We start from the raw sequence: 25,717 nt of genomic DNA, 5'->3' as shown, positions 1-25,717 counted from the left end.
TGTTTTCAAAAAAACATGGACTAAAGCTATATGTTATACCTGAGCAGATATGTAAAACTAATTTCCAAACATGTTCCAAACACTAAGAAACAATAATATAACTAATAAGAAAGCAAATGAAAGCTGATTACACTAGAAAAATATTCAAACATTTCAACATTTTTAGTTGTTATCTTTTGCTACCTCATTAGTAACATGAAGCCAGAATTCATTACTGATTTTTAAAGTTATAGTAATTTCATCTTTTAAAAAAGCCAACAAATAGACACATAGCAGTAATATTTTATTGTATATTCTTATAGTAATGTTGAATAAATTATAAGACTGTATGTTTTCCCAACTCAATTCTATATTTATTAACTCAATTCATATACTTTTTAAAATTTTTATTTCACTTAAACTAATAATACCAATATGCTTGCAGTACAGGAGCCCTGAAATACATAATTTATATCCATCTAAAGACAAATTGAAAATAATACAGTTTCTGATCTATGTGTACTTGTTTTATTATTACTTGGTTGTTTTCCTGCCTATAAAAGTTTCCTTTCTACTTGGCCCTTGATGATAGCATTTTCAACTTTTTCATGCATGGGTGATTATGAACTTCAGGAAAGCCAAAGAGATACATCCTGAACTGTCTAAGCCAATCACAACAATTCCATTCTTATTGATAGTGGGCATAAGATATAACTCTAGTCAATGAAATGATACAGGACTAGAATTCTGGAATTGAAAAACAATATCTGTTTAACAATCACAAGACAAATAAGATGAAAACAAAAAATGCACAATTACATAAATAAACACAAACTATTTTTCAAAATTCCATAACCCTTCATGATTAAAAAATATTTTAAACTAGTAATAAAAGACAATTTGCTCAAACTGATAAAAGCCATGCATGAGAAATTTACAACTAATCCATTTTTTAACAGTGAATGACTTGGTGCTTTCCTCTGAGGATGTCTGCTCACATGTATCTAGTCAATGTCATACTCCAGGACCTAGCAAAAATAATTATTTTATGAAAAAAAAATCAGATTGGGAAAGAAATTCAACTATCTTTATTTGAAGATAGTATTATTGTATATATAAAACATGCTAATGAATTTGAAAAAAATCTATTGAAATCTAATAAATGAATTCAGCAAAATTTCAGAGTACTAAATCAATATACAAAAACCTATTCCATTCTAGGGCAGCTCAGAGTGCTCCACCACTTGCCTCGAACTCACAAAGCCCTGAGTTCAAGCTCCAGTACAGAAAAAACTTGAATTTCTGTGTATCAAAAATAAACAATCAGAAAATTAAATATAAGAAAACAATTACGTCATCTTGGCTTGGTGGCACAAGCTTGCAATCCCAGCACTTGGGAGGCTGAGGTAGGAGAATTGCCATGAATTCTGGGCCAGCCGTGAATTATATAGCAAGTTCAAGTCCACCTTAAACTACACAGTGAGACCCTGTCTCAGAATCCCCCCAAAATTACCCCTATAATACCACCAAAAATATTTAATTATAATTTATTAAAATAATAACAAAGTAGCCTGGCAAAGTAGCCTGAGTTTGATTCCTGGTATGAAAAAAAAAGTATGAGGTTTCCTTTGGGAACAATGAAAGTGGTTTAAAACCAGTGTTTATGTTTTCATAAGCCCATGAACACATGAAAAAACAACTATAACATGTCAAATTTGTAGTATAAGAAATATATATATGTGTGTGTGTGTGTGTGTGTGTGTGTGTTTAAACCAGAGTCATGAATAAAAACCTTTCTCTTTCATACTTTTTTGCAGAGAACAGCTATCTTGCCACAATTAGGTACAAAATGTAAGAGCAGCTAGTAATATCCAAACACAACACAAAAAATGAAGAGAACAGGGTCCTTGATAATGTCATTGAGCTACTGAATTAACCAGCCTAAAATCTGTATCTCTTGTGAAGACATATGAGTAGAAATAGCTGCTTGTGGTTCTTTATTCCCTTTAATAGGAAAAATACCCTTGAGAGAAAGAAAAAAAATATGTGACTCATTTTAATCTCTTTACCAAAGAGATTTTCAGGTAATGATATTAATAATATTTGCAAGCGAGGAACATAGTATCAAAAGAGTGCACTTAGCAGGGTAGCCTTGGCTAAAAGATTACTGCAAATAACTCCCAGATCTAAAGAAATATATGGCAGGACAACACTGAGAAGGCTATGTAGCATTTGTAACTCTACAGAGAAGCAAAGTAGAGATACTGAACATTTAAATGTTTGCACTATTGTATAAGGTAATAACCCATGCAACCTAACTAAAGACCCCATCTATAATTTGGGCACCAGAAAGTTCATGTTGAAAATGTAGTGAGAGGTGAGGAGAGATGAAATACAGAAAAATAATGGGCATGTGGAAACTTCAATGATAGATATTTTTATTTTCTTTGTTACAGTGATAGTTCCAGGCATATGTGTGACATATATCAAAATGATCAGATTGCACAACGCAAGTTTGCATAGCTAGATGTATGTCAACTATATCTCTAAAAAGCTATTTTACAGATCTAAAAATAGATACATTTGGCTAGCTTCCTTGTATGTGTAATCATGATGTGAACATGTTATTAAACCTTTAAATTTTTCTGAACTGTAAGGATTGACTCAAATTTTATGTTAACATATACATGGTTTTTAAAGTAAATATTTCCTTTATATAAAATATAGCCATAACCTTTGTGCTAAATACTGAATAATCTTCACTAAGATAAAAATATATGAAATTTAATAAAATATTACTAAAAGTTTCAATTCATTCTAAGATTCCAATCAACTTTTGTTTACTTTTTATAAAATGAACTTCTCTGTGGTAATGTTTTTCTAAGTTAAAATGAATCACAATACAGCATACAAAGTTATTTAACAAACATGACATATACTTCATTGACTAATATCACTGGAACACCAGATTAGGAAATCACTTTTAAAAAACAGATGAAAGGAAGCATGCCAACACTGAATGGATAATGACTTATTTGGGTCCCCTGCGTCTGTCTTCACTTCATAACACTGAAATAAATTATTGTAAAGATAGACAAAGATATTAACATGACAAGCTCCTGCAAAAGTAAGATGTTAATTATAAACAAATAGAAAAAAGTATTTCCTTGTGTACTATAAGAATTACCCCAGAAAATTAGCAGTGAATAAGTAGGTGAGAAGTGATGGAGAAGGAAACTAAGCTAATTATCTTCTCAAATCTGAAGGACTTGCATAGAGGAAAAAATATTCATTTTTATTGCCAGCAAAAGCTAAATTTAACTTAAGGTCAGGAAGACATCAAAAAGAAAGATTCAAATATAATATTTAAAAAAACTTCCACAGAGCATAAAACTAGAATGATTTGCTTTGGGAGATGGGAATATTTTTACAACTCCATTGTTGGTTTTAAGCAAAATCTGGCTATTTACTATTTGCAAATAGTTTAGAAGAAATACGTTGCAGTAGATTCAAACAATATTGATTTGATTGAGAATATTTCTACTACTCTATTTTTGTTACTTCATCCATCATCTATTTTTGGACACTCAACCCTCTTATACACGAGACATTAATCAGTGTCTGTTGGTTCCCCACAGAATATACCACCTGAGTTACTACCACAACACAGATCTAGAAAACTCAAATTAATTAAAAAATTCATCATTTTATCATTCTGAAACAAAATAGGAACATAGGAGGATGGCATATTTAAAGGATATAAGATAAACCCGTATTTCCCTCTTTTTAAAATTACAAATAGTATCCAATTTACAAAAGGATACACACTAACTGGCTGGATATTTACCTATCTGTAGGTAACAAGAATGCGCAGCATTTCCCTCATGATGAGGACATTTTATCTTTATTTTTAACAGTTAAACTTACAAGTTTTCTGAAACTATAATATGGAAAGTAGCTTAATGATACAAATTCCTCACCTCCACTTTTTAGAATGTCAGATCCTGGGTCCTAAAACAAGATCCATGAACATATATTGAAAATCGGGACCCCACATGCTGCAATACTCTCAGATACGGTGCTGCAGGAAAATGACTGGCTGTAGGAATTTGTTAGTCACCATCTTGAACATACTGATGGGCAATTGATAAACATCCACTGACGTGATCAACTAACCTGTTTATTTCAGTAGAGTGACATAGGCATCAGTATGGATCCTGAAACCATATTGCTTAGATTAAATCTCAGATGTACTGTTAATTACAGTGGTGCCTCAGTTCACAAATATAATTCAATTCAAACTGGCCCCAAATCAAATTCAATGATTAGGTTCAATGTTGACCTCATAGAATAATTTGATTTGGTTCTCTTCCAATTTGATTTGCGACCAGAATCATGGAAAGAAATAAGTTCACAAACGGAAGCATCACAGGCATAGTTTGCTGAACAAATAAATTCTTAGTATCATAGTTTTTCAACCTTTAAAGGGGAGATGATAGAACTTTTGTTGGTTACAGTCTGGTTGTAGTAACTAGTGAGTTACATAATATATGCTAAAAACTTAGAATATTGTAAGAGCTGAACCTAAGTCAATCATAATTTTTATCTACAATACATTACGGCAAAATGTTGCTCAAAATCAGAATCTCAAAAGAAAGAAAGCAAACATTCTGTGTATTTAAATAAATTCTTTTTCATCAACTTCCTTTATGTATTTCCATCTCAAAATAATTTCTGCTAAGTACTGTGGTGTAATAATTTGAGTTTCAAATAAATATTCATTTATGCTCTTAATTATATTCAAATTTGCCAACAGCTCCACTCCATTGAGTGGTGGGTAGGATGACCTTTCCCAGTGGAATAACAAACTCAGACACCTTGTTTCAATTGAACATGAAATGCATAGGTAACAGGTGCAAGCATATGTAGAGACTGAAATGAAGAACACCAACCAGTCACCAGCCCGAAATTTATTCTTCAATTAAGAAACATCTGACTCTAGTTTTTCTAATGCAAAAATCTCATGTCTAAAAAGGGAGCTAAGTAATTATGTCTTCCTCTAGATTCTCTAGTTCTTCTCCAATGTCAGATAAGTTCATGTAGAAATTACCGATATAAAAATTATTAGTTTCTTTAAGAACACATTCCCCAAACTATGATTCCAGTTGTTTCCTGGTAATTAAACTTTATATAATTAAACTTTATGAATGGTCAATAAGAAATCTTGGAAACAACCCAAATGCCCATCAACCAAGATAAAAAAGATTTTTTTATACAAGGAGTACTACCAAGCCATGAGGATAAACTTGAGACATTTCTAGCTAAATGGATACATTTTGAGACCGTACTCTTAAGTGAAATAAATCAGACGCACATGTGTAAATATTTCATTGTTTCCCTGGTATGAGAAACTGAAAACGCAAATAAGAATCAAAATGTAATATATACTGTGAAACAGGAAGAAATTGTTTAAAAGGAAAAGGGATAGGGGCAGGAGTTAGAAAGGGAAAAGAAAAAATGAGACAAAGGGGATAAAATGAAAACAAGGTTTAGTATATAAGGAGGGGAAAGGGAGTTCAGGAAAGGAGAAGGAATGGAGAAAAAAGAACTAAGAACTACCTTGTACAGGCTTAAGTTCCCTATGATTAATGTGATCATTATTTATACATAAATTGTACCAATAAATTTAATAAAGAGAAAACTATTTGACCTTCTCATCGAAAGTTTCTTAGTCCCATTTAAAACTGTTTCTCGGTATCATTTATATCTTTATGTTCAAATAAAAATCCCAGGAACATGATTTACATTAGAATAATTTTTAGAAAAAAAAATCCTTTCTCATGGAAATAACAGTATTAACAACTACATTACCAACCATAACACTTTATTGAGATTTTACTATTCAGCAGGTTACTACACCAAATGTTTATATCTTTCCTGTTTTTTTCCAAAAAACAAGTTTTTAATAAAAATGGGGCTCTTAAAATATCAAGTTTAAAAACAAGGTTAAGTCATAACAGAATTACATAGTTTGATGCAGGATTTTAAGATAAGTAACAAAATTAAAATGCCAGTTCAGGTGCCTTCAGAGCTTTTCCACACACACACACTTTAAACGTTACTTACTTCTGAAGGGTAAAGTCATGAGGAAAAATCATTTCAGTTAACAAAGTAGACTCTCTAGGTATTTTTAAAATTGCTTTTCAGCAAGACACATCCATCTTTTCCAGTAATCATGTTAATTGGCCTGCATAGAGGGTAACAGTTTTGGACTCCCCTATTTTCTATCGTTTTATGGAACTGGCTCTCCTTGCTAGTGATCATACACATAGGACAACTCACAAGAAATCATTTTCTCTATATGAAAAAATTATTCAGTGATGTTACAAGCTACACTGAACAGCATTGGTAGAGTTTCCAATTCCTACTATTCAGTTGGTGAACTATTTGAAAATATATCTGTCAAGCTTTTCATAGTAGTAACTGATGCAGGAAGCCAGAAATCCATTAAAAACTTAAAGAGGATGTCACAAGTTTACCTCTAGTACTGGTATATTCTTTGGTTTTGACAAGGAGGAAGAAAATTGAAGGATACATCCTTGAGAAATGTTTAATCAAATTGTCTTTCAATTACCAACTTACTTTGATCATTTTCCTAAGAAATCACAAGAATTGTATGAGAACTGTATGAGGGTTTCAAAATGCTCAGAATCTTCAGTGAGAGAAATGCCACTTGCATTGTTTATGGCTTACAGGGGAAACTGTCATAGAAATGGTCTGACTTCTATCAGTATTAGGCACACTTTTGAAACATCTATTTTTCTTATTGTAGATCAAATAATTAATAGCAGGGCAGGGAACGTCCAGAATAACATGGCGGATAGATAGCAGCAGCTACAGAGGCTCTCTGAGATACCCTGCTTAAAATCCAGGAATGGTGCAGTACGAGGAGTCCTAAGCAAGGGGAGATACACCCTGCCGACCCAGGAATGAACTAAGCTAAGAGAAACCAACTGGAAATCCAATCCTGGTGCTATAACAGGAACAGATAAAATCTCAGCGCCGGAAGCTAGAACCTGCACCACTGGAAGCCGTGATTTGAATTTCCTGCTGCTGCTGCTGTGTCCAAATCTGCAGGACAAGGAGAGAGACTTGCGAAAGACCTGAGAGCGGGAATCTGCGAACGGAGTTGAGAGCAGGACTAGCAGGGAGCCCTACATTGACTTGCGGTGAGTGAACAGAATGGAGACCCTTTCATAGAGTAGGAGGCTTCAGCAAATGACATACTGGGACTGGGCAGACTTGCTGGAACAGGATGTTGCAGTCACATTAGCCGTGACATTGCAGTGACATATTCCCTTCTCAAGCAGGATTGGTTGGGAGTGCCTGGCCTGCATGACGACACTGACTAAGACCCAGTAGGCTAGCCCAAACAGGGTCCCAGCAGCTGGCGGTGCACCCTAGCAGTGAAGCCTTTGGTAGGTTGACCTGGAGGGGCAGACCCAGAAGAGGCTGCCCAGGTGGCAGTGGGCGGGAACACCTAGCGGGCACAATTCAAACAAACTGTAACTGACAAAGAGAAAAAAATTGGGCCTCCTACATTCGCTTGTATGGAAGGAACAAAAAGTATGGGAAGAGGAAGCAACAAGAAAGGGTCCTCAGTCCACAATCCTGAGAACACTGATCCAGGAAAGGGAAATGCAAAGGAAAACAAAACATGCAATATCAGACATGGCACAAATAGACATAAAGCAATATCTCCAGAGCCTCATAGACGAGTTTAAAAAATGAAGTATTTAATGAAATAAAGCAAGATATAAGTAGAATAGTTAGAGAAATGCTAAGCACTGCCCAAGAAAAAACAGATGGTGGAATGGAAGAACAGAAAAAAAGGGGAGAATTGTTTGATGGAGAAAACATAGAATACATGAAGCAGGTTCAAAGAGATCACAAGGAAACTAAAAACTCTACCGAAAGCTGGCATAACAGCTTGAAAGAAACTAGGGATAGATTATCTGAATTGGAGGGCAGATTTGTAATATGGGAGCATGAAATGAAAAACTTCTTAAAAATAACAAGAAAACAAACAGCAATAATACAAAGGCTAGAACATAATAAGAGGATCTATAACTTAAGAATTAAGAACATAAAAGAAAAAGTAGGGACACAAACAAATGGACTACAAAAGCTACTCACATAAATAATCCAAGAGAATTTCCCTAATTTAGCAAAAGGTAAAGATGCTCAGATGTATCAGGCATACAGGACCCCAGCCACCTACAACCCAAACAGAGCTACACCCAGGAATATAATAATCAAAATTCCAGAAATCCAATATAAGAACAGAATACTAAAAGCTGTCAGAGACAAGAAACAGATCACTTACAAGGGAACACCCATCAGAATTACAGCAGACTTCTTGGCACAAACTATCAAATCACGAAGAGCGTGGGGAGAAATAATTCAAGCTTTGAAAGATAATAACCTCCAGCCAAGATTGATATATCCTGCACAACTGTCCCTAGAAATTGATGGAAAAACAAGGTGCTTCCAGGATAAAGAAGAACTAGGGGAATTTGCAACCACCAATTCAACTTTACAGAGAATACTGTAGGATATTCTAAAAAAGGAAAATACCAAGACTTCAGAAACAGTGGCAGAGAGGCCACAATGAATGGAGCAGAAAGTGAAATGAAGAAGACAAACTGACAACAAACGACAGAAAAAGAGCTCAACAGAAATGAGGCAGAGAAGATTGGATGGTAGGAACAGCTATTTTGGAGAAAACAAGACATCATAATAGCTAGTGCTGATTTAGTATCATGTTGCTTTGAAGTCCCATCAAGCTTTTATTCTTCTGTCTCCATCGGTCTTAACAGGTTGTATCTTATTGGATTTTATTATATGTGATAATATAAGCAAAAACTTTTATAGACAAGGAGATTATACAGAAACCATTATTCGTTTTCTGATAGTTGGTTCTAAATACCCTGTAATATTGTCATTCTCTTGAATGGTTTTACATTATCTTGATATGTTTGGTGCTACAGTATACAAATTTATACTCAAAGATTTCAAGGAAAGAGACAATATGGTAACTAACTACTTTTTATGTCAGGATATCTTATGGTGAAACACTGTTTTGCTCAAATGATTATGCTTTGACCTGTGCTGTTTTGTTGTTATGCTCTCTTTTATCTCAATCTCCTTTTTAAAATTATTTACTTTTTTATCTTTTTAATTAAGGGAAAAAGAAAAAAAGCAGGATACATTATAGTAACCCACTTTGATTTCCTATTAACTTGATTTGAAATCCTATATAGCCCTCACCATCTTGTTTTGATTGATTTTCCCCTATTCTGCTTTGCTTGATAGTACCAAGTTCAAAAGTATAGGCATAACTGTGAAAACAATAAGATTCATTATGATGCCCATTCTGGTTGACTATTATCTTCTTTTAAAGTCCTGTAATGTCTCCAATGTTTTAGTTTTATCCTTTACTGTTTTGTTCAATTTTATTATAACTGACAATATAGGCAATTCTTTTAAGATAGCAAGAGGCAGTATGGTAACCATTGTTGATCACCTAGTATTTTGTTTTTATATTATCTATTATGTCCATCCTTTTGATTTGACTGACTTTGTTCTGTTATGGCACATTTGGTTTTACTCACTTCAAAAATAAGTAATAAGAACAGTGGGAGCAATAAAACCCAAAATGTGTAATTGTCACTGTACAAAAGAAAGGAAAAGAAAATGCTCTAAAGAATATAACTGCATATATATTTAAGTGTATAAGATAGATAACCATATTACTGAGTTTTGTTGGATCATTGAACAAAACTGTTTCCAGTCTCACTGTTTGAAAGTCCACTTTATATGCTTTAATTTTGTAACTTGAACAACTATTTCAAAGATAACAATATGTAATCTATTAACTAGTGATTTCCTACTGTTTATGTTTTTGAAATTCTGTATAACTTGTACCCTTTTTATATATATTTTTCTTTTTATCCTTAAATTAAAAACAAAAAGAAAAAAATAGCAGTGCAGGGCTAGAAACAGTTACCTGTCCTTTTGTGTTGAGAATACACAAATAACGCACTGGTTAATCATTTCATTGCTGAGTTCAAGAGCAATTACCAGAAGAGCATCAGTGAAAACAAGCCCATCCATTGACTCTGCCAATCATATGAGTGGGTAATGATGATCTCCTTCTAGAATCCAGTCTGCTAGTGATTTTACTTCTCTATCATGGTCCACTTAAAGAATAAAAAGCTGAAAACACGTGAGCTGTAAAGATCCAAAACACCGCCTACTGGCTGATCTATAACATTGCCTAGTGGTTTGTATAATGAATCTTGGAAACTCCTAGAAGCTTTATTCAATGGCAAATAATTACCAAAAATCACAATCAGATCACAATTAATAAGACTATTGCTTATTGCACAGTTATATAGATGGCTCTCTTCCTAGGGACATATATGAAACTTTTGGTGTTACTGACTTTAGATGTTATATTTTTCATTGGGTACTGAATTCAGATCAATCAAAAACAAAGTGTGTTCGCTCAGATCAACAAAGAAGATAAAAGAGTGGCCACATGTTACTATATGCTTGACAACTCTCAGTTTACATTTAACCATTATGGAAATTTCAATCAAAACAACTCTGAGATTTCATCTTACACCAGTCAGAATGGCTATGAAGAAAAATACAAAAGAAGAGCAACACATCTTTTCTAGAATAGCAAACGCTACTCAGGATGTGGGGGGAAAGGAACTCTTCTACACTGTTGCTGAGAGTGTGAACTAGTACAATCACTATGCAAGTCAATATGGAGATTTTTCAAAACATTAAAAATAGGAAATCCATTTGATCCAGCTTTTCCTGTGCAGGATAAATTCCCAAAAGTTAGTCACCATATTGTAATGATACATGCATATTTACAGCACTGCAATTCACAATAGCTAAGCCCTGGAAACAGCCTAGATACCCACCAACATAAAAACAGACAAAGAAAATGTGATATAGGTAGATAAAGAGATAAAGACATAGAGAAATATATTTATTATTTAGAATTAGAATTTTATTCATATATACAGAAGAATGAATTCACATTATTTGAAGGACAATTGATGGATCTTAGCATGATACTATTGTCAGATCTAGAAAGTTAAATATAGCAGTTTCTCTGATATAAGAAACCAAAAATATGAATAAATTAGAGTTAAATAAAGGATAGACGGTAGGACCAAAGAAGCAAACTTTTTGAGATAGAAAAGGGGATCAGATGTTGAGAGGAATGAATGTAAATTTTGTATACTGCAAACATGTAACAATAAAAATTTTAAAAATATATATCAATAATGAAATAGAACACCTATAAAATACACTGTAAGAAAATATATATGAATGAGAAAAAAAAAGAAGAAAGGAAATGCACATGAATGACAAGAAGATTTTCAGTAAATATGCTGTTATACCATTATGAAGAAAAAGAACAATATTTGAGTTGCGAACAGTTGGGGTGCGCTTTCCAGAAAACTAAGCAATATTAAGTAGCAGAAATTAGCCAGAAAAACAAGTGTCTTAAGAATTCAGTCAAATTCTGAGCTATCAAAATAAAGTCCTCAGGAGAAAATAAGAAACTTAAAAAGACAAAATATCAACAACAAATAAATTGGATGACATTATCTGTCAGGCGCAGGCGCTCAACCCACCCCGCCCCTGACGATAAGACAACGTCAGCTTCTGCAATGCGTCAGGTCCCTCTCTAAATTAGTCAACCGGTGCGCACCTCGTGCTCACTCCGTATTCGCCCTGTGCGGACTCTGTGGCAACCCCTGATTGGCCACAGCTGGATATATTAGCCAGAGCCTGCAGTCCCATTCCCGCCCTGCTTCCTCGTGGCAGCCTGTGATTGGTCACGGCCGAATATATAAACCAGAGCCCGTAAATAAAGCGGCAGTTCCTGTTACCACCTGAAGCATCTCCTGTCTTATTGGGGGGCTGCGCCGGTCAATTATCGACTAATTAGGGAAAATTTGTCAGGCTTATAAGAAGGAACAAAATTTTGAGTGTACTTAGAATATGCAATTCCATTATGGTGAAGTTATGCCAGAGGCCAGGCATCCTTTAGGGAAGCCAAGAGGCTTCTGGGAGTAAAGATCCTCCTCAGGGAGGAATTTCATCCAGACCCAACATCAAAGGAAAGAAAGAATCAGAAACCACTAACCTGCAAAGGTAGACAAGAGTTGAAAGCCTACAATTTAGAGGACCTTTTTTTCTTTGTTTTTTAGGTCTTTTTGAAGAGCAGTTTACAAATCACGGGATAAACTACTATAGAGGTAGATTCCTGACCATTATGAATAATTAAAATGTGAAGAGAAATAAATGAATACTTATTCCTTCGTTTAATATTATAAACACTAGAGCGATATAATTTGTGTACTAAGAAAGATGTATTTAAAATTTATACCAATAAAAACAAAAATACTGTAATTATGAAAAGTAGGAAATAGGCAAGCAAGTAAGCAAATGACCTTGTATGACAGGTTCCAGTCTATAAAGTAAAGCAAAAGAGTATTGAATGTAATTTCAAAAGAGTGAAAAGGGTTTTAGGAGTGAAATTAGTATTGAAGTCTTACTATTTAAAATTACATGCAAGCATAATTTGCCCCAAATCAGTAAATTATGTTTCTGAAGAAAAACAATTCTGATTCATTCCATAATTTCAAAATCTTATAACTGAAATTCAGTGATTTATTTAATTACATGATAAATCCACTATCATTGTTTGTCCACCCATCACATGCTCCTATGCTAGATTCTTTGTTAATACAAATACAATTCATAAACAACTCAGTTGTCTCACAATTTAATGAAAGCCAGCCATAAAATGGAATAAAACAATATATAAACTGTAATGATTTTCATAATGAATGTATGAAGTTTAATCAATCTAAAAGAACTTCTCAAAATATTATCGTATTATGCTTTAAAAATAATCGTATTTTTTCTGTTACTCTTCCATAAACACAGAAAGTTACTTTTAATTTTGAGAGGAAAAACAGGAACTTTTTAATAGAATATAAGAAGATGATTGTGAAGAATATACTATAATATTTCAGTGAATGAACGAAGAGAAATTCTCTGACAGGAAAAAAACAAGATACAGGAGATGCCTTACAGAAAACGCAGAAGCACAGAAGTAAAGTTCTAAAGGGGAAAACTATATAGTAAAGAGGAACTAAATTTTATATACACTTCAAAAACTTTCTTTTCTTTGCAAGTAATATATATATATATATATATATATATATAAAATGAATTAACAGAGTGTGAGTTTGTATAGAAAATATTCATCTATAAAATATTCTTTCATGACAGTCCAATTGAATTTAAAGTTATGTTTCACTTCTAAAACTTACCTTGCTATAAAAAGCCATTACTATAGGTAAACAGGGACATTTAAATGTATTATTCATCAAAATGAAACACAACCTACTTACAATTATCTGATATTTTTGAAGAAAAGAATTCCAAAAGATGTAAAATACTTGTTTCCTGTAGTTCTGGCTGTTCTGATTCGTCGATAAGTAAAATTTTTTTGCGTGGACATTTATAGCCACCGACGCCAATAAAGGCAGTTTTCCGCAAATCAGATGTGGCTGCATACAAACAGATCTCTGCGATGATCGTTGTGTATGTATGAACGACATTCCAGGACCAGCAAAGGTCATCTCCCTCACACATGTCCTCCTGAAAGAAGAAAACAGGCAGGGCTGAGCATACAGCTCAGCAGCACAACTTCCTGCCTGGCAAGTGCAAGGTCCTGAGTTTAAATCCTGGGCGCGGGAGTGGGGGCATTAGGTAACCAAAATATATTCTGTCAGAATAAAGAACTGTAGAGAGGAGGGAATATAGCTCAGTTGCAAAGCATCTGCCTGGCAAGCACAAAGTCGAGTTCAATTCCCAGCACACGAACACACACACACACACACACACACACACACACACACACACAAGCAAGTAAAAACAATTTTTAAAAACTGTATGGTATGCTTAAAACAAATATATCTTCAAATTTTAAGGAGTTTCTAAAAGACCAAAATAAATTGATATTCCTAAATATTTTTAAACTTATTTGAAAACCAATTTTCCCTAGATAGATTGCAACAAGTGAAGTTTTAAAAATACAAGTGGCTCATAACCATAAAAAACAATGGCTTCAATTTCTTTAGGAGTTAATGCAATGTAAATTAATTCAGTACTAGAAAATAATTCTTTTTAGAGTGTGGCTTTTTCGTATATTTTTATAGACATACAAAATATTTACATTTTTGAGAGAAGAATTTGGGCATCTATCCCAAAAATCTTACAAGAACTCAGTAATTTAATTTTAGCAACATATTCCAAAGAAATAGTCATAAATGCAGGTGAGGTTTTATGTACGAGAATGCCAGGTGAACATGTAATTAACCATGAACAATTAGAAACAGATTTAATATTCAAAAATAGGTAAAAAAAAAAGCATCTTACACTAAAATATAAACTTTGATAATAAATTAGAACATGGAAAATAGTCAATGTTATGACATATGAACATTTACTTTTATACTTAATTAAAATTACTATAACAAAGTTTTATAGATTATATTTGCCTATATGATACACAATTTAAATAAAAGCAAAAAAAAGTTTCTATTCAAGTCTCTTTTCACATTTAAATTAGCAAAACTGTTACCTGTTTTTCAACAGACATAATGCTTAAAAGAAAATCTCTCATCAGTTCCATTAAAGTTTTCAAGCAGGTCATATTTAATTTGGCAGCTTCTCCAAGAACCAGCAAGGCTACTATTAAATCCAACCTGGATGATGAAGAAATAGCAAAGCCTTTAATGAAAACTAACAATAAGCAGTCTTTTCATGGAAATGAATATTTGGAATAGCAAGTACATTTATTTTCAATGAAGATTGGAATTGGTTGGTACTGATTAATGCAAAAGTCTACAAAAAAAGGTCAACATTTTGGCAAGATTTTTGTGTTTAGAAAAATGTTCTGAAAAACACTCCGAGAACTAAATAATACAAATAATCACAGTTCTTCATAGATCCTTTCTGACAGAACTCCCAAGACCTCTGGTCCTACCGAGTGCCCTCACAACTCCACAAGAGGTTTTTATTTTAACTTATTGCAACTGATTCCATGGGGTGAATTTTAGGAGTGTTTTCTTTTCAGAAAAGGGAACAAATCAAAAATGGTCTTCCCACACACTCCAAATTTTGATATTGCATGATTTTACAAAAAGTGCAGTTTCTCAAAATGAAATTCGTTTCAAATGAATGAAATACTGTTTCATATTACTGTGAAAGTATTGTATAATAACTGAAATTACAGCAGAACTTGTTAGCCATAAAGGTACATAAAATTTTCAGGAAATTATACATTAAGTGCTATTTTCACTCAAGTGAAAGAGACATAATTCAAAACAGAACTGATAAAAATGCAGATGTAAAAGTGTTCTCTGCCCAAAGGTGCTTAATTGCCTTGATTTATAGATCACTAATAAACTTAAAAGTTAGTGTATTTCACAAGCATATTTAATTTTCACAACCATATGTCAGGCTACTGGAATTAAATTCAACACCACTTTCAAAAGAGAGTAGCTCTCATCATAAGTATTAACAACAACTTTACATATCTGTATAGGGCTTTCCAGATCTCAATATTCTTGTACACTATATTTTATTTTAATTTTGCACAAACTTAAGACTTTTCAAAGCCTTTTTCATATCAGGAAGTGGAGACACAGTTCTGGGAAACTTGCCTAAGTTCATATTCTCAAATATGGTTAACTGTAGCTAAAATCTTCTTTGCCATAGAGGTATTTTATGTTTTTACAATTCTTTTCCTGACCACTATTTAAGTATCTCCATATTTAATGTTACTATGGCAAATGGTGGCTATTGACCACCTAACAGAACCTGAATTTTGTTTAAAATAGCAAAATTCTCAGTTAAAGTTCCATCCTCAAGATGGAATGTTTTGTATCTTGATAGGAGTAGTGCTTATCAGAGTGTAGTATTTGTCAAGAATCATAAATCAGTGTATATAAACTGTGTTTTTAATTACATCTCAGTAAACTTGATTTAAGATTAAATCTTCAAACTTTCTTGAAATTTGGAAGCACCACACAATAAAGATTTGGTTAACATGATAAATATAAATATAAACATAAGCATACTATGGAAGCTTTCCAAGTAAGCTGCTATTTTTCTTGTTAAAATATTTTTTCTCCTTTGCTTACCCTCTTCTTTTTGCTCAGAATTCATGCTTGATACTAGAAGGTGGGCCAGCACTCTTGTAACAATGAGGATGGAAATCAATGCGATACATGACACAAAGGAAGCCAGAAAGGGCTTGAGGTTTGAGGAATCCCTGAAGCATCTGCTTTAGTATAGTAAGATTTTCCATATGCAATTTTAAACCCTTATTTGGTTATGTGTATATAATTGGGTTTCTGGAACATGCAGAAGACCAAATCTTAACAGAAACACTTAGCATAGTCTTATGATCATAAATTTTACAGTAAAAAAATTAAGACAATCCTAATTTAGCCATTAAGTACACATATATAATGTAAGACCTTATCGCCTTATCGCAGCCTTAATTGCTTGTCTATATAAAGCACATATAGAAAGTATACTTTTAAGAGACTTTAATAAAATACTCTATAAAATGACTGGGTTCAAAATAATGAATTGAATTCAATTACAAAAATACTATTTCTTCAAACTAAGAAAATCTTAAGTTTGGTCATTCTTTCTCTATAAAGTTTTAGAGTAATAGAAAGAAGAGGTCCAGGGAACCCCAAGTTGGACAGTGATTCTTTCCCAAGTATTATCATTCATAATTTACAACATAGTCAAGTGAAGGGGAGGAAAGGCACAAAATTTCTAAGACATAATTTTGCTATTTTATATTTGATAATCATAAGGTTTGGCTTCTTCTGTTCTCTTTTAAGTTTGAAAATTTTATCTAACCCCTAACATTCTTATTAAGTATGGACTAGAAAACATTCATCAGTGTTAGCCACCAATGGTAGAAAAATGATTCTTCAGAAAGCATCACCAGAGACACTATTTTCAATCAATGCTGCTGACTGCAAAGTATTTTATAGGCAAAAATCCCTCTACCAAAAGTAGAATGGAAGAATCAATAAACCAGTTTATTAAAAAATCAAAGCTAAAAATCAATGTGTATAGAGAGAACTCAAATTGGATTAGGCTAGAAATTTTTACCCTGCACGTAACTTCTTTGTAAACTTGTTAGAATGTAGAAAACTCAACTCTCAGTACATTGACTTGGTTTTACAATGCCATCAACTTATGCATACATGAAGTAACTAATAACTGCTACAAATTTTACATAATTGTGTAGTAAACTGAGCCAGAGTTTATTGGCTTTCTAAAATATATTATATAACATATACATCTATTTTTAGAAAAAATTAGGAGCATCAGCATTCAAAATTCTTCCTTACTCCTCTATACTAGTTTCCTCAATGAGCAGAGTGTCATTTTTCAAAGTCCCCAACTGGTAAAAAACTTAACATTGGCATTCCTGAAAATACATGGATTTTTGTCACCATAATTTAAGAAAAACACTAAGCACTGGGAGTCAGAAGTTGGGAACACACATAGGCTATCAGTAGTCATTGGGAGGCCTTTAGAAAACTACAGAGCTATAGCCATTGCCTTTGTATACCACTTCAGAGGGGACTCCATGAGGTTAAGCAGAGGAGCTCCCAGGCCTCCTGAGATGCTAGTGCGTTAAGAGAGGATGCCAGAGGATACCATGTGACAAATGAGTCCCTATGGGGCTGGGGATTTAGCTCAGCGGCATAAGCACCTGCCTTGCAAGCAGGCGGTCGTGAGTTCGATCCTCGGTACCGATAAAAATGAAAAAGACAAAAAAAAAATACCATCCACTGAAAATTATAGTACAGGGAGAAAAGAAAAACCCTGACTTTGAACATTATATAATACAATAAATTAGGAAAGAGCATACCAATATTTGGAGATTTGAGGTGGAAATTAAAAAAAAAAACATGATCCTAGAAATGTACTATCAGGCAAAATGAACATATTATTTTTTAAAAGAAAATTAAGATGATGCTATGTACACCTATGGTTGTGGATATTCGAGGTCTTTCTTACCTTACAGATAATCAATACCTATTCTTAGAGATTTAGTCAAGCCAAATAAAAAATTAATAGTGTTTAATGATTTTAAAAAGAGGAAATCCTAATTGCAAGTGCCTCCAAGAAAATCTTGAAAATAGGTAAATTTTAATAAATAAAACAATTTCATAAATATGTTACATACAAATATATAAGTATTTGTTTAAGTATAAGGAGGCGCATTTTAAATAACTAATTAAAATGCTACAAGAAACTCAAGTTTGTGTTAACATACTAAGAAGAATGATTAGATAAACACATTAGTTTCTATTTCAGTGCACATGAAGGAAGTAATGTTCTATTCTTGAATTTGATCATTTTAAAAAATGATTTGAAATAATTTACCTCTTTCCAGTGTCTATTTTTTGTTACTTGGAAGAGATGGACAAATAAAACATCTAATCTTGAGCCTGTCTCTTGAAGATTCTTTCTCTGGATTATTAGAGCTCTTTTTTGAAGCTCAGGGAAGCCCGTGAGAGAAGGGAGAAATGCAATAAGATACTTAATGACTGCTGTTTCACCAACGAAGACACCAGGGGATCATTAGTCCCTCCAATCAGTCCTGTCAAGCACTGTCTGATAACAATGTCAGTATCAGGACCTTTCAACTATTTCTTGTTCTTCTTTTTCTAATATTAAGGTAAGTTTACAGGCAATAATTAGGACTTCTGTGCCATATTAAAAAACTCTTGTTAGGTAAATTGAAGAGGTACAAAGACATGATCACTTTTACGTTGCAATATTGGTGGCAGATGGTTTGCCACAGACTACTGATGGAAAGACATAAGCCAAGGAAATCAGGTAAGAAACTACAGTGGTCATGAAACAACAGGGGTCCCACCCCACCCTGTGGCAGTGGGAACAGGAATCAGGCAAGCAAGTCTGAAACGGGATCGGTTATCTACAACAGTGTTAAATTATGGGTTATGGGGGGGAAATGAGTTGGGACAGATAAAGTGCCTAATTTGATTAGCTTACACAGAAAACGTTAAGAGAAGAAATTCAGTAGGCAAGAGGTCTGAAAGAGGAAAAATTAGTTCAAATCTGACCTAACAGAAGATAGTGTCTAGAAAAGGATTAAAGTATAGAATTGCCTTCTTATTAAATCATTTAAATCTCTCACAACCTCTTTGAAGGCATGCTTATCTCTGTATAACTGAGACTGACTATGAGGATTAAGTCAGTCACTCTTTCAAAATTACAGAAGGTGGCTAAGAATAGTATCAAATGCAGGTTTTGTGCTGTAAGGTCAAAACCTTTTTCATTGATGATATAGCAATGCATACCTGGCATAGTTATCCTTCATATGACTAAATTGTTATAAGTAGAGGTTCAAAAGACCAGTAAGAAATCCAAGACAAATCAAGAGGAAACAAGAAACTGAATGAAGAAAACTACAATGACATCTCAGTTCGTGAGCAATGAAGGAAAACTACTAATGCAAACTTTCATTTGAATGCTTTCACTTACAGTTACAATATTAAAAACAGTATTTTAATATTACATGGACACAGATATCAGTGATCTAACTGGAAAGCTGAGGTTTTACTCTCCATACAAAAGCATTGATTCTCTGAATCAGTTTGATAGAAATACAAATGCTATATGTCTGAGAAACATTTGCCATGCTGATTTAGTTTTCAATTATCAAGCCTTTTTTTGAAATTCATTTATGGAGCATGTTAAATTGGCTATTTTGTTTTGGAAGATATAATTTTATATGTTACAGTGCTCCACTGAAATGTCATACTGCATTTCTCCGCAGTCTTCGCTGACCAATAATTCAGTTATAAACACGATTCATTACTCTCATGTAGACTAGAAAATCTTTTGCATTGGCTCAAGCTATCTCCCCAGTGCAAAGAAAGCAGTTTATAAAAGGCCAAATCACAGGGTGGGGCATTGAGAATGTGAAGTATGCTATCAAATTTTGCCTTGTAAAATGGATATCTGTCTTCCAGCAAGCTGTTTATCTCTAGCTCTGGACAGAAACGCATCAATGCATGGCACCTGGGAGGGGGGCTCCTGAATTATCTTTTGCTTCTTCTTTATGTTTCTGCTGCTTCTTTATGTTTTTGTAATTTTTTGTCTTTACTTCAGAGTTTTTCCCTTTCTCCCATGAGTCATTCTGTTTCTGTGATTTTTGAACTTCCTTTGAGTCCTCTCATGGATCTTGGGCCTGTCCTTCACCAGGCCTAGAAACCTTTTGCTTTTATTCGTTGCTTTTCTATTCTACAATGTTTATAAAGAAGGTTGGAATAAATCAGGCATGGAGATATATGTTATCTACTAACACAGCAACATAAATAAGTATATAAAGCCACTTATTTATATGGGCACAGCGATTTTTGTCACTCTGAGATTTTTCCTGATATCTTAGGTGAGTGGCCACCCCTCTCATCTTAAATCATACAATGTTTGTTCTTCATTATGTTACATTCCTGATATACATGGAAAAGAAGTTGCTTAAGCTACTCTTCCTAATTGTTATATGATGTTGTATTTTGAGTGCTTAAACCTGTCCCAATTCTAAAGCTATCTGGTGTAGAAAATATTGACAAAGTAGTAATTCTTGTTAGGCCCTGATGTCTCAATATTTTTAATTCACTATAAATATATTCAGGTACTTTTTTTTTTGTTTTGGCGGTTTTTTTGTTTGTTTCTTCATTTGGTTGTATGTGATAGGGTCTTGCTCTATGGTTTGTCCTGGAATTGAACTCACTATGTGGCCCAGGATGGCCTCCAACTCACAGCAATCCTCCTACCTCAGTCTCCTGAATGGTGGGATTATAGACATACACTATTACACCCAGCTTCGGTTAATTTTCTTAAATTTTCATACATATTTGGTGGTGTCTTATAGTGCATGAGGGCAACATTAAAGTTTCCCCAAAGCCTTTTTGATTGGACTTTGATAATTATTTAATAGTTGTTTTAGGGGCTGGGGATTTAGCTCAGCGGCATAAGCACCCGCCTTGCAAGCAGGGGGTCGTGAGTTCAATCCTTGGTCCTGATAAAAATGAAAAAGACAAAAAACAAAACAAAACAATAGTTGTTTTATCTGGAGTAATGGTCTCCTAAAAGTTGTATAGGCTGTTATATAAAGGTCTTACTTTGCTGTTGTTGCTGAGACAAAATACTCAACACCCAAAGTTAAGGAAAAAAAAGTTAAGTTAGTTCACAGTTAGGGGAGGTTTCATTCCATAATCAGCTGGCTCTAAGTTAGGGTGACTTGACAGAAAGGTAACCGCTCATGGCAGCAGAAGACAGCAAAAGCAACAAGAGCATAAAAAGCAGAGGGGAGACAAGCCTCTTTGCTTCTTATATTGTAAGGAGGCCACCTGCCCTAAGATAGGTGTAACACTCACACCACCTCTGTGCCCTCCTCTTGCACAGGTTGAGGTTGTTTTCAAAGTGAGGACCCTGGGCCCCTCCTGAGTCGCTTAGTTAAGCTTCTAAACTTCTCAATGAATCAACCATTATATTGTACATTGTAAACAGCCACCCTAAGGTATGTCCTCTACACGCAGGATGTAGAACAGCTGAATCATTTAGTTAAGCTTCTAAACTTTGCAATTGACACAATGTATCAACCACTACAATAAATAACAGAATTTATAAGAAACACTAATTTTTAAGAATTTAGTGTAGAGTTATAATTTACAAACTACTGAACTGCCAATTTAAAGACTAATGAATTTTTTAAGATCTACAGCTTCTGTTACTAAAGTCGTATTTTTAAAATTTTTCTTTCTGTATGTGTCCAGTATATAACTATGTTCATCATAGGAAGTTGATACATATACATAACACTTTTTAGACTCATGATAATTTTTCTAATAAAATGTATATTGGTCTTTATTAATAGAAACATTTTTATTTGTGCATGTTTGTAGCACCCGTAGTTTACAAACATCTTGAGGCATGGGTGCATGTGCATAATTACAGGTGTTTTTTCAATGCTTTTCCCTCAAATCTCCCTTCTTCTTCCTCCAAATGCTCTTTCACCATTTTTATTCTTCTTGATATTATTAATCTTAGCTCATGTTTATGACATATAATGTTTATATTCATTGGGGTTATTGGGTCCCTGCACGTGGCACATCTTTCTCCAAGACATTTCCCTTTCATCTCCCACTCTATTTGTTGATTTTTGCTATTGTTCTTACCCAATTATTGCTGTTTAGTAAATCTTTTCCTACATCTATGACTTCAAGTATTTTACCTATTTTGCGTTAACATAGGTTCAAAGTTTCTGTTTTAATGTTTAGAGCTTGGATTCATTCTGATTTTAGTTTAATACGTGGTGAAACTTAAGACTCCAACTTCAATCTTCTGTAAAGACACTCAGATTTTCTACCTCCACTTGGTGAATAGGCTATCTTTTCTTCTACCTACACTTCTGCCACCTTTGTCATAGATCAAAGAGCTGAATGTATCTGGGCATATTTTGTATCCTCTGTTCTGATCTATTGATCCATATGTCTGTTTCTGTTTCTGTACCATTCTGATTTTTAGAATTAAGACTATCTGATAGTATTCTTTTAGTCAACTGTCCTTTCCTTTCTATGATAAACTGTCATTCATTCAATTTACTCTCAGTTTTTCCAGTATTGTCTAAATACCACTAACCCTCTTAATGATTCACATAATATCCTCCTTAAAAAATCTGGGAATTACGATAGTATGTCTCAAAGTGTTACACACTGAGCAGTGTATCCAGAATGACACAGAATGAGGCATGGAGAAACTGCTGTACTGGGACAGTTAAAATCTGATTGTAATCACTAATAAGCCTAGGAAATTTGGCTTATTTTCTTCATATCCAAATGGGAAGAGTTTGATATTTTCTCCATTCTTCCAAATCTGTAAAGAACTAAATACTTTAAAAAATACTTAAGTAGTCATAGTCAAACTTAAACACAAATCATTAGCAAATTAAATTAAATGAATGCTGTTACAATACAATAAAACTTCAAAAATTAGTTAAACTATTAATTGACTTCCAGATTAGACATTAATTGACTATTAATTAAACTAATAATTAAACTATTAATTGACTTCCAGAATTAGACATTCTTAATCATCTACTTTTACTGTTTCAGCACTTATTTAAACTGTTTAGTTAGTAAATATTACTTAGTAAATAAGTTTGACAAAACCATGCAATAATTACTTTATACATTAAGATGTCATTTTTGTTCATTATAAAGACGAGCTACAGTTTTGAAGAGCTAACACTGTTTTAGGTGTTTGTCCTGTTAAAAATAAATCATATGTTTGAATCCCTAATTATTTCCTAAAACTTAAAGTGGTTTGGCAGAGTCACTTGGTGTTCCAGAATAGCCCACCTTACAATAAAGAAAGCTTCCAATCTTTGTTTTAGAGGTTCTATATTTAAAAATACTTACTAAAATTGTGTTGTTACTAATATAATAAATATTCTATTTTGGTACATGTTTGTTTTCCTATCTATGGAATATTTCTTCAGTATTAAGGTGTAAAAAAAATCATTATTTTTGTATAATTGTAACACGGAGAGATTTTCTTCCCTAAAGCTATGAGGCAGGGTGAGCTGTCTTCTAAGCAAGCTATTTCTAGGAAAATAGGTAATTTTTAAGCCATTCTCCAGAAATCTTTCCATGATCTAAAATCCTACAAACTCTAAGTGGGGAAATGACTTTCCTTTGATAAGAAATGCTCCCCATTTTTAGTAGGATTTATAGTTGATTTAGAGGGATGTAGAATTTATATATACAAAGGCTTTTGGTGTAGGGTGGGCTGATAAAAGCTTATAAACTTATTAGAAAATGTGATATCTGAATTTTCAATTTATTATGGTATGAAAGATGATAATTATTATTATTTTAGCATTGAAAAAAGACTTCAAAACCTGATATACCCACCGCAAACATTAGAAAGGAATGCCTTCTGATATATTTTCTCAGAAATATGTCTTTAAAATTCTTCAACAAATAAATACCATAACCAATAAGCCCTCAATTAACATCATCCTCTATGATGAAAATGTGAAAATCTGTCCCTACAATTAGGAACATATGCACTTCCATCACTTACTAGTAGGCCTTCGCCTTTGTTATACATTACAAATAAGACATAAAGAACTAGAATCTTAGTATACATCCTCCAGTGATGACAAACTATATTTCATTGTTATTATTTAACTACATGGAAAATAAATGCGGAATGAAATTCAAATCAATTATAAATCTCATTCAATAAAGATAAACTCTATTATACTGGTATGTACATCTAGCAAAACATAAATAGGAACAAATTATTAATAAAGTGATCTAACATGAAATATATAAATTGCCCTTTTCTGTGGAACTGAGGTTATGTTTTTTTCATAGTCAACTGAAGGATGATTAACATTTAAATACAAAGGTTATTTAACATTAAGTAAAAAGGTTTCTCCACAACTTACTCTGGGTTTATAGCATCGCTCTTACCAGTAGTTCTTCTGATGTTGCATTTTATGCAAGAGGAGATGGTCAAGCACACTACTCAGCTGCGGACTATTACTCTGAACACAAAACCAAGCAGCAACACAGTGCCAGAGCAGAGGGTTAAGTTCATATTCTCCATGATTACTCGGCAAATGTGCCTGGAATTAAGACAAAATTTATAGCCAGGAAAGAATTCTTTGACTCAAACAAACATGAAAACTAATTTTAAATGCACATTCTGTTACATTTCACAATTCACTAAGGGCAATGATTACATAAGCATATTTTGTAAATATATACAATTAACCTAAACCTAATGTATATATTTTCACACTGTATGTTCAATGACATGAGTTTTATAATGAGACAAAAATCTTGCATCTTCCATGGGACAACTTTCAGACACAGTTGTGTTTCAAACAATTTATGTGATTTAGTTTCCCTTGCCAGTAGAAGAAGGTTGAAATATGAACAAGGGCTACCAACACAGTAGGTTTTAAAATGTGAATTTCTACTATTAAAGAACAGTATATATGCCTTGTAGGACATGATTAATGCCTGTTAAGTATTTTAAGTTCTGTTAAAAGCCTACCAATTCAGGTAACAAATGGGCTGTTGTTCATTTTTTCTTAGAATATTCCCTGACAGTTTCATAGGTGTAATTGGCCTAATAAAGTCATTGTAATACACCAATGATATAGCATTCTCATTGAGTTTTTGCCAACAGTGAAGATAGCAATACACATTCTGCTTTATGTACCCAAATTGCTAACTTAGCTGATATTTGTCCTGTTAAAAAGAAACTCATAAAATCTAAAAGATATTTTAACTTTTATAATATAAAATAACAGTGCAACTTCAAAGAAAAGATAATATCCATGTTGGTATCCTTAAGCTAGAAGAAACTTGTATATAAATTCAAACTAAGTCATTTAAAATTTCTAGTAAATTCTTAGTTGAGCATCACAGATGTACACTGATTCATGTTTTGTGAGGAACTCAGCTAGATGCTGGAGATA

General features: G+C 33.3%; 1 protein-coding gene across 1 annotated transcript in view; it reads right to left on the bottom strand.

Annotated features, from left to right (window-relative positions):
- Tmem232 (transmembrane protein 232) overlaps positions 1–25,717 on the bottom strand; it is a 201,397-nt gene that overhangs the window by 131,128 nt on the left and 44,552 nt on the right. The window contains exons 7-9 of the mRNA XM_063235601.1: positions 24,702–24,856; positions 14,729–14,852; positions 13,494–13,743 (exon numbers count right to left, since the gene is read on the bottom strand). Of these exons, the coding sequence (XP_063091671.1) occupies positions 13,494–13,743; positions 14,729–14,852; positions 24,702–24,856 (529 nt within the window). The remainder of the gene's footprint in view (positions 1–13,493; positions 13,744–14,728; positions 14,853–24,701; positions 24,857–25,717) is intronic.

The sequence above is a fragment of the Cavia porcellus genome, unplaced genomic scaffold (genome assembly GCF_034190915.1).
Source record: "Cavia porcellus strain 051 isolate PalLab524CR breed Dunkin Hartley unplaced genomic scaffold, mCavPor4.1 scaffold_2, whole genome shotgun sequence".
Classification (NCBI taxonomy): Eukaryota; Metazoa; Chordata; class Mammalia; order Rodentia; family Caviidae; genus Cavia; species Cavia porcellus.
Note: the sequence above shows the minus strand (reverse complement) of the source record. Positions and strands in the feature narration are given on the sequence as shown.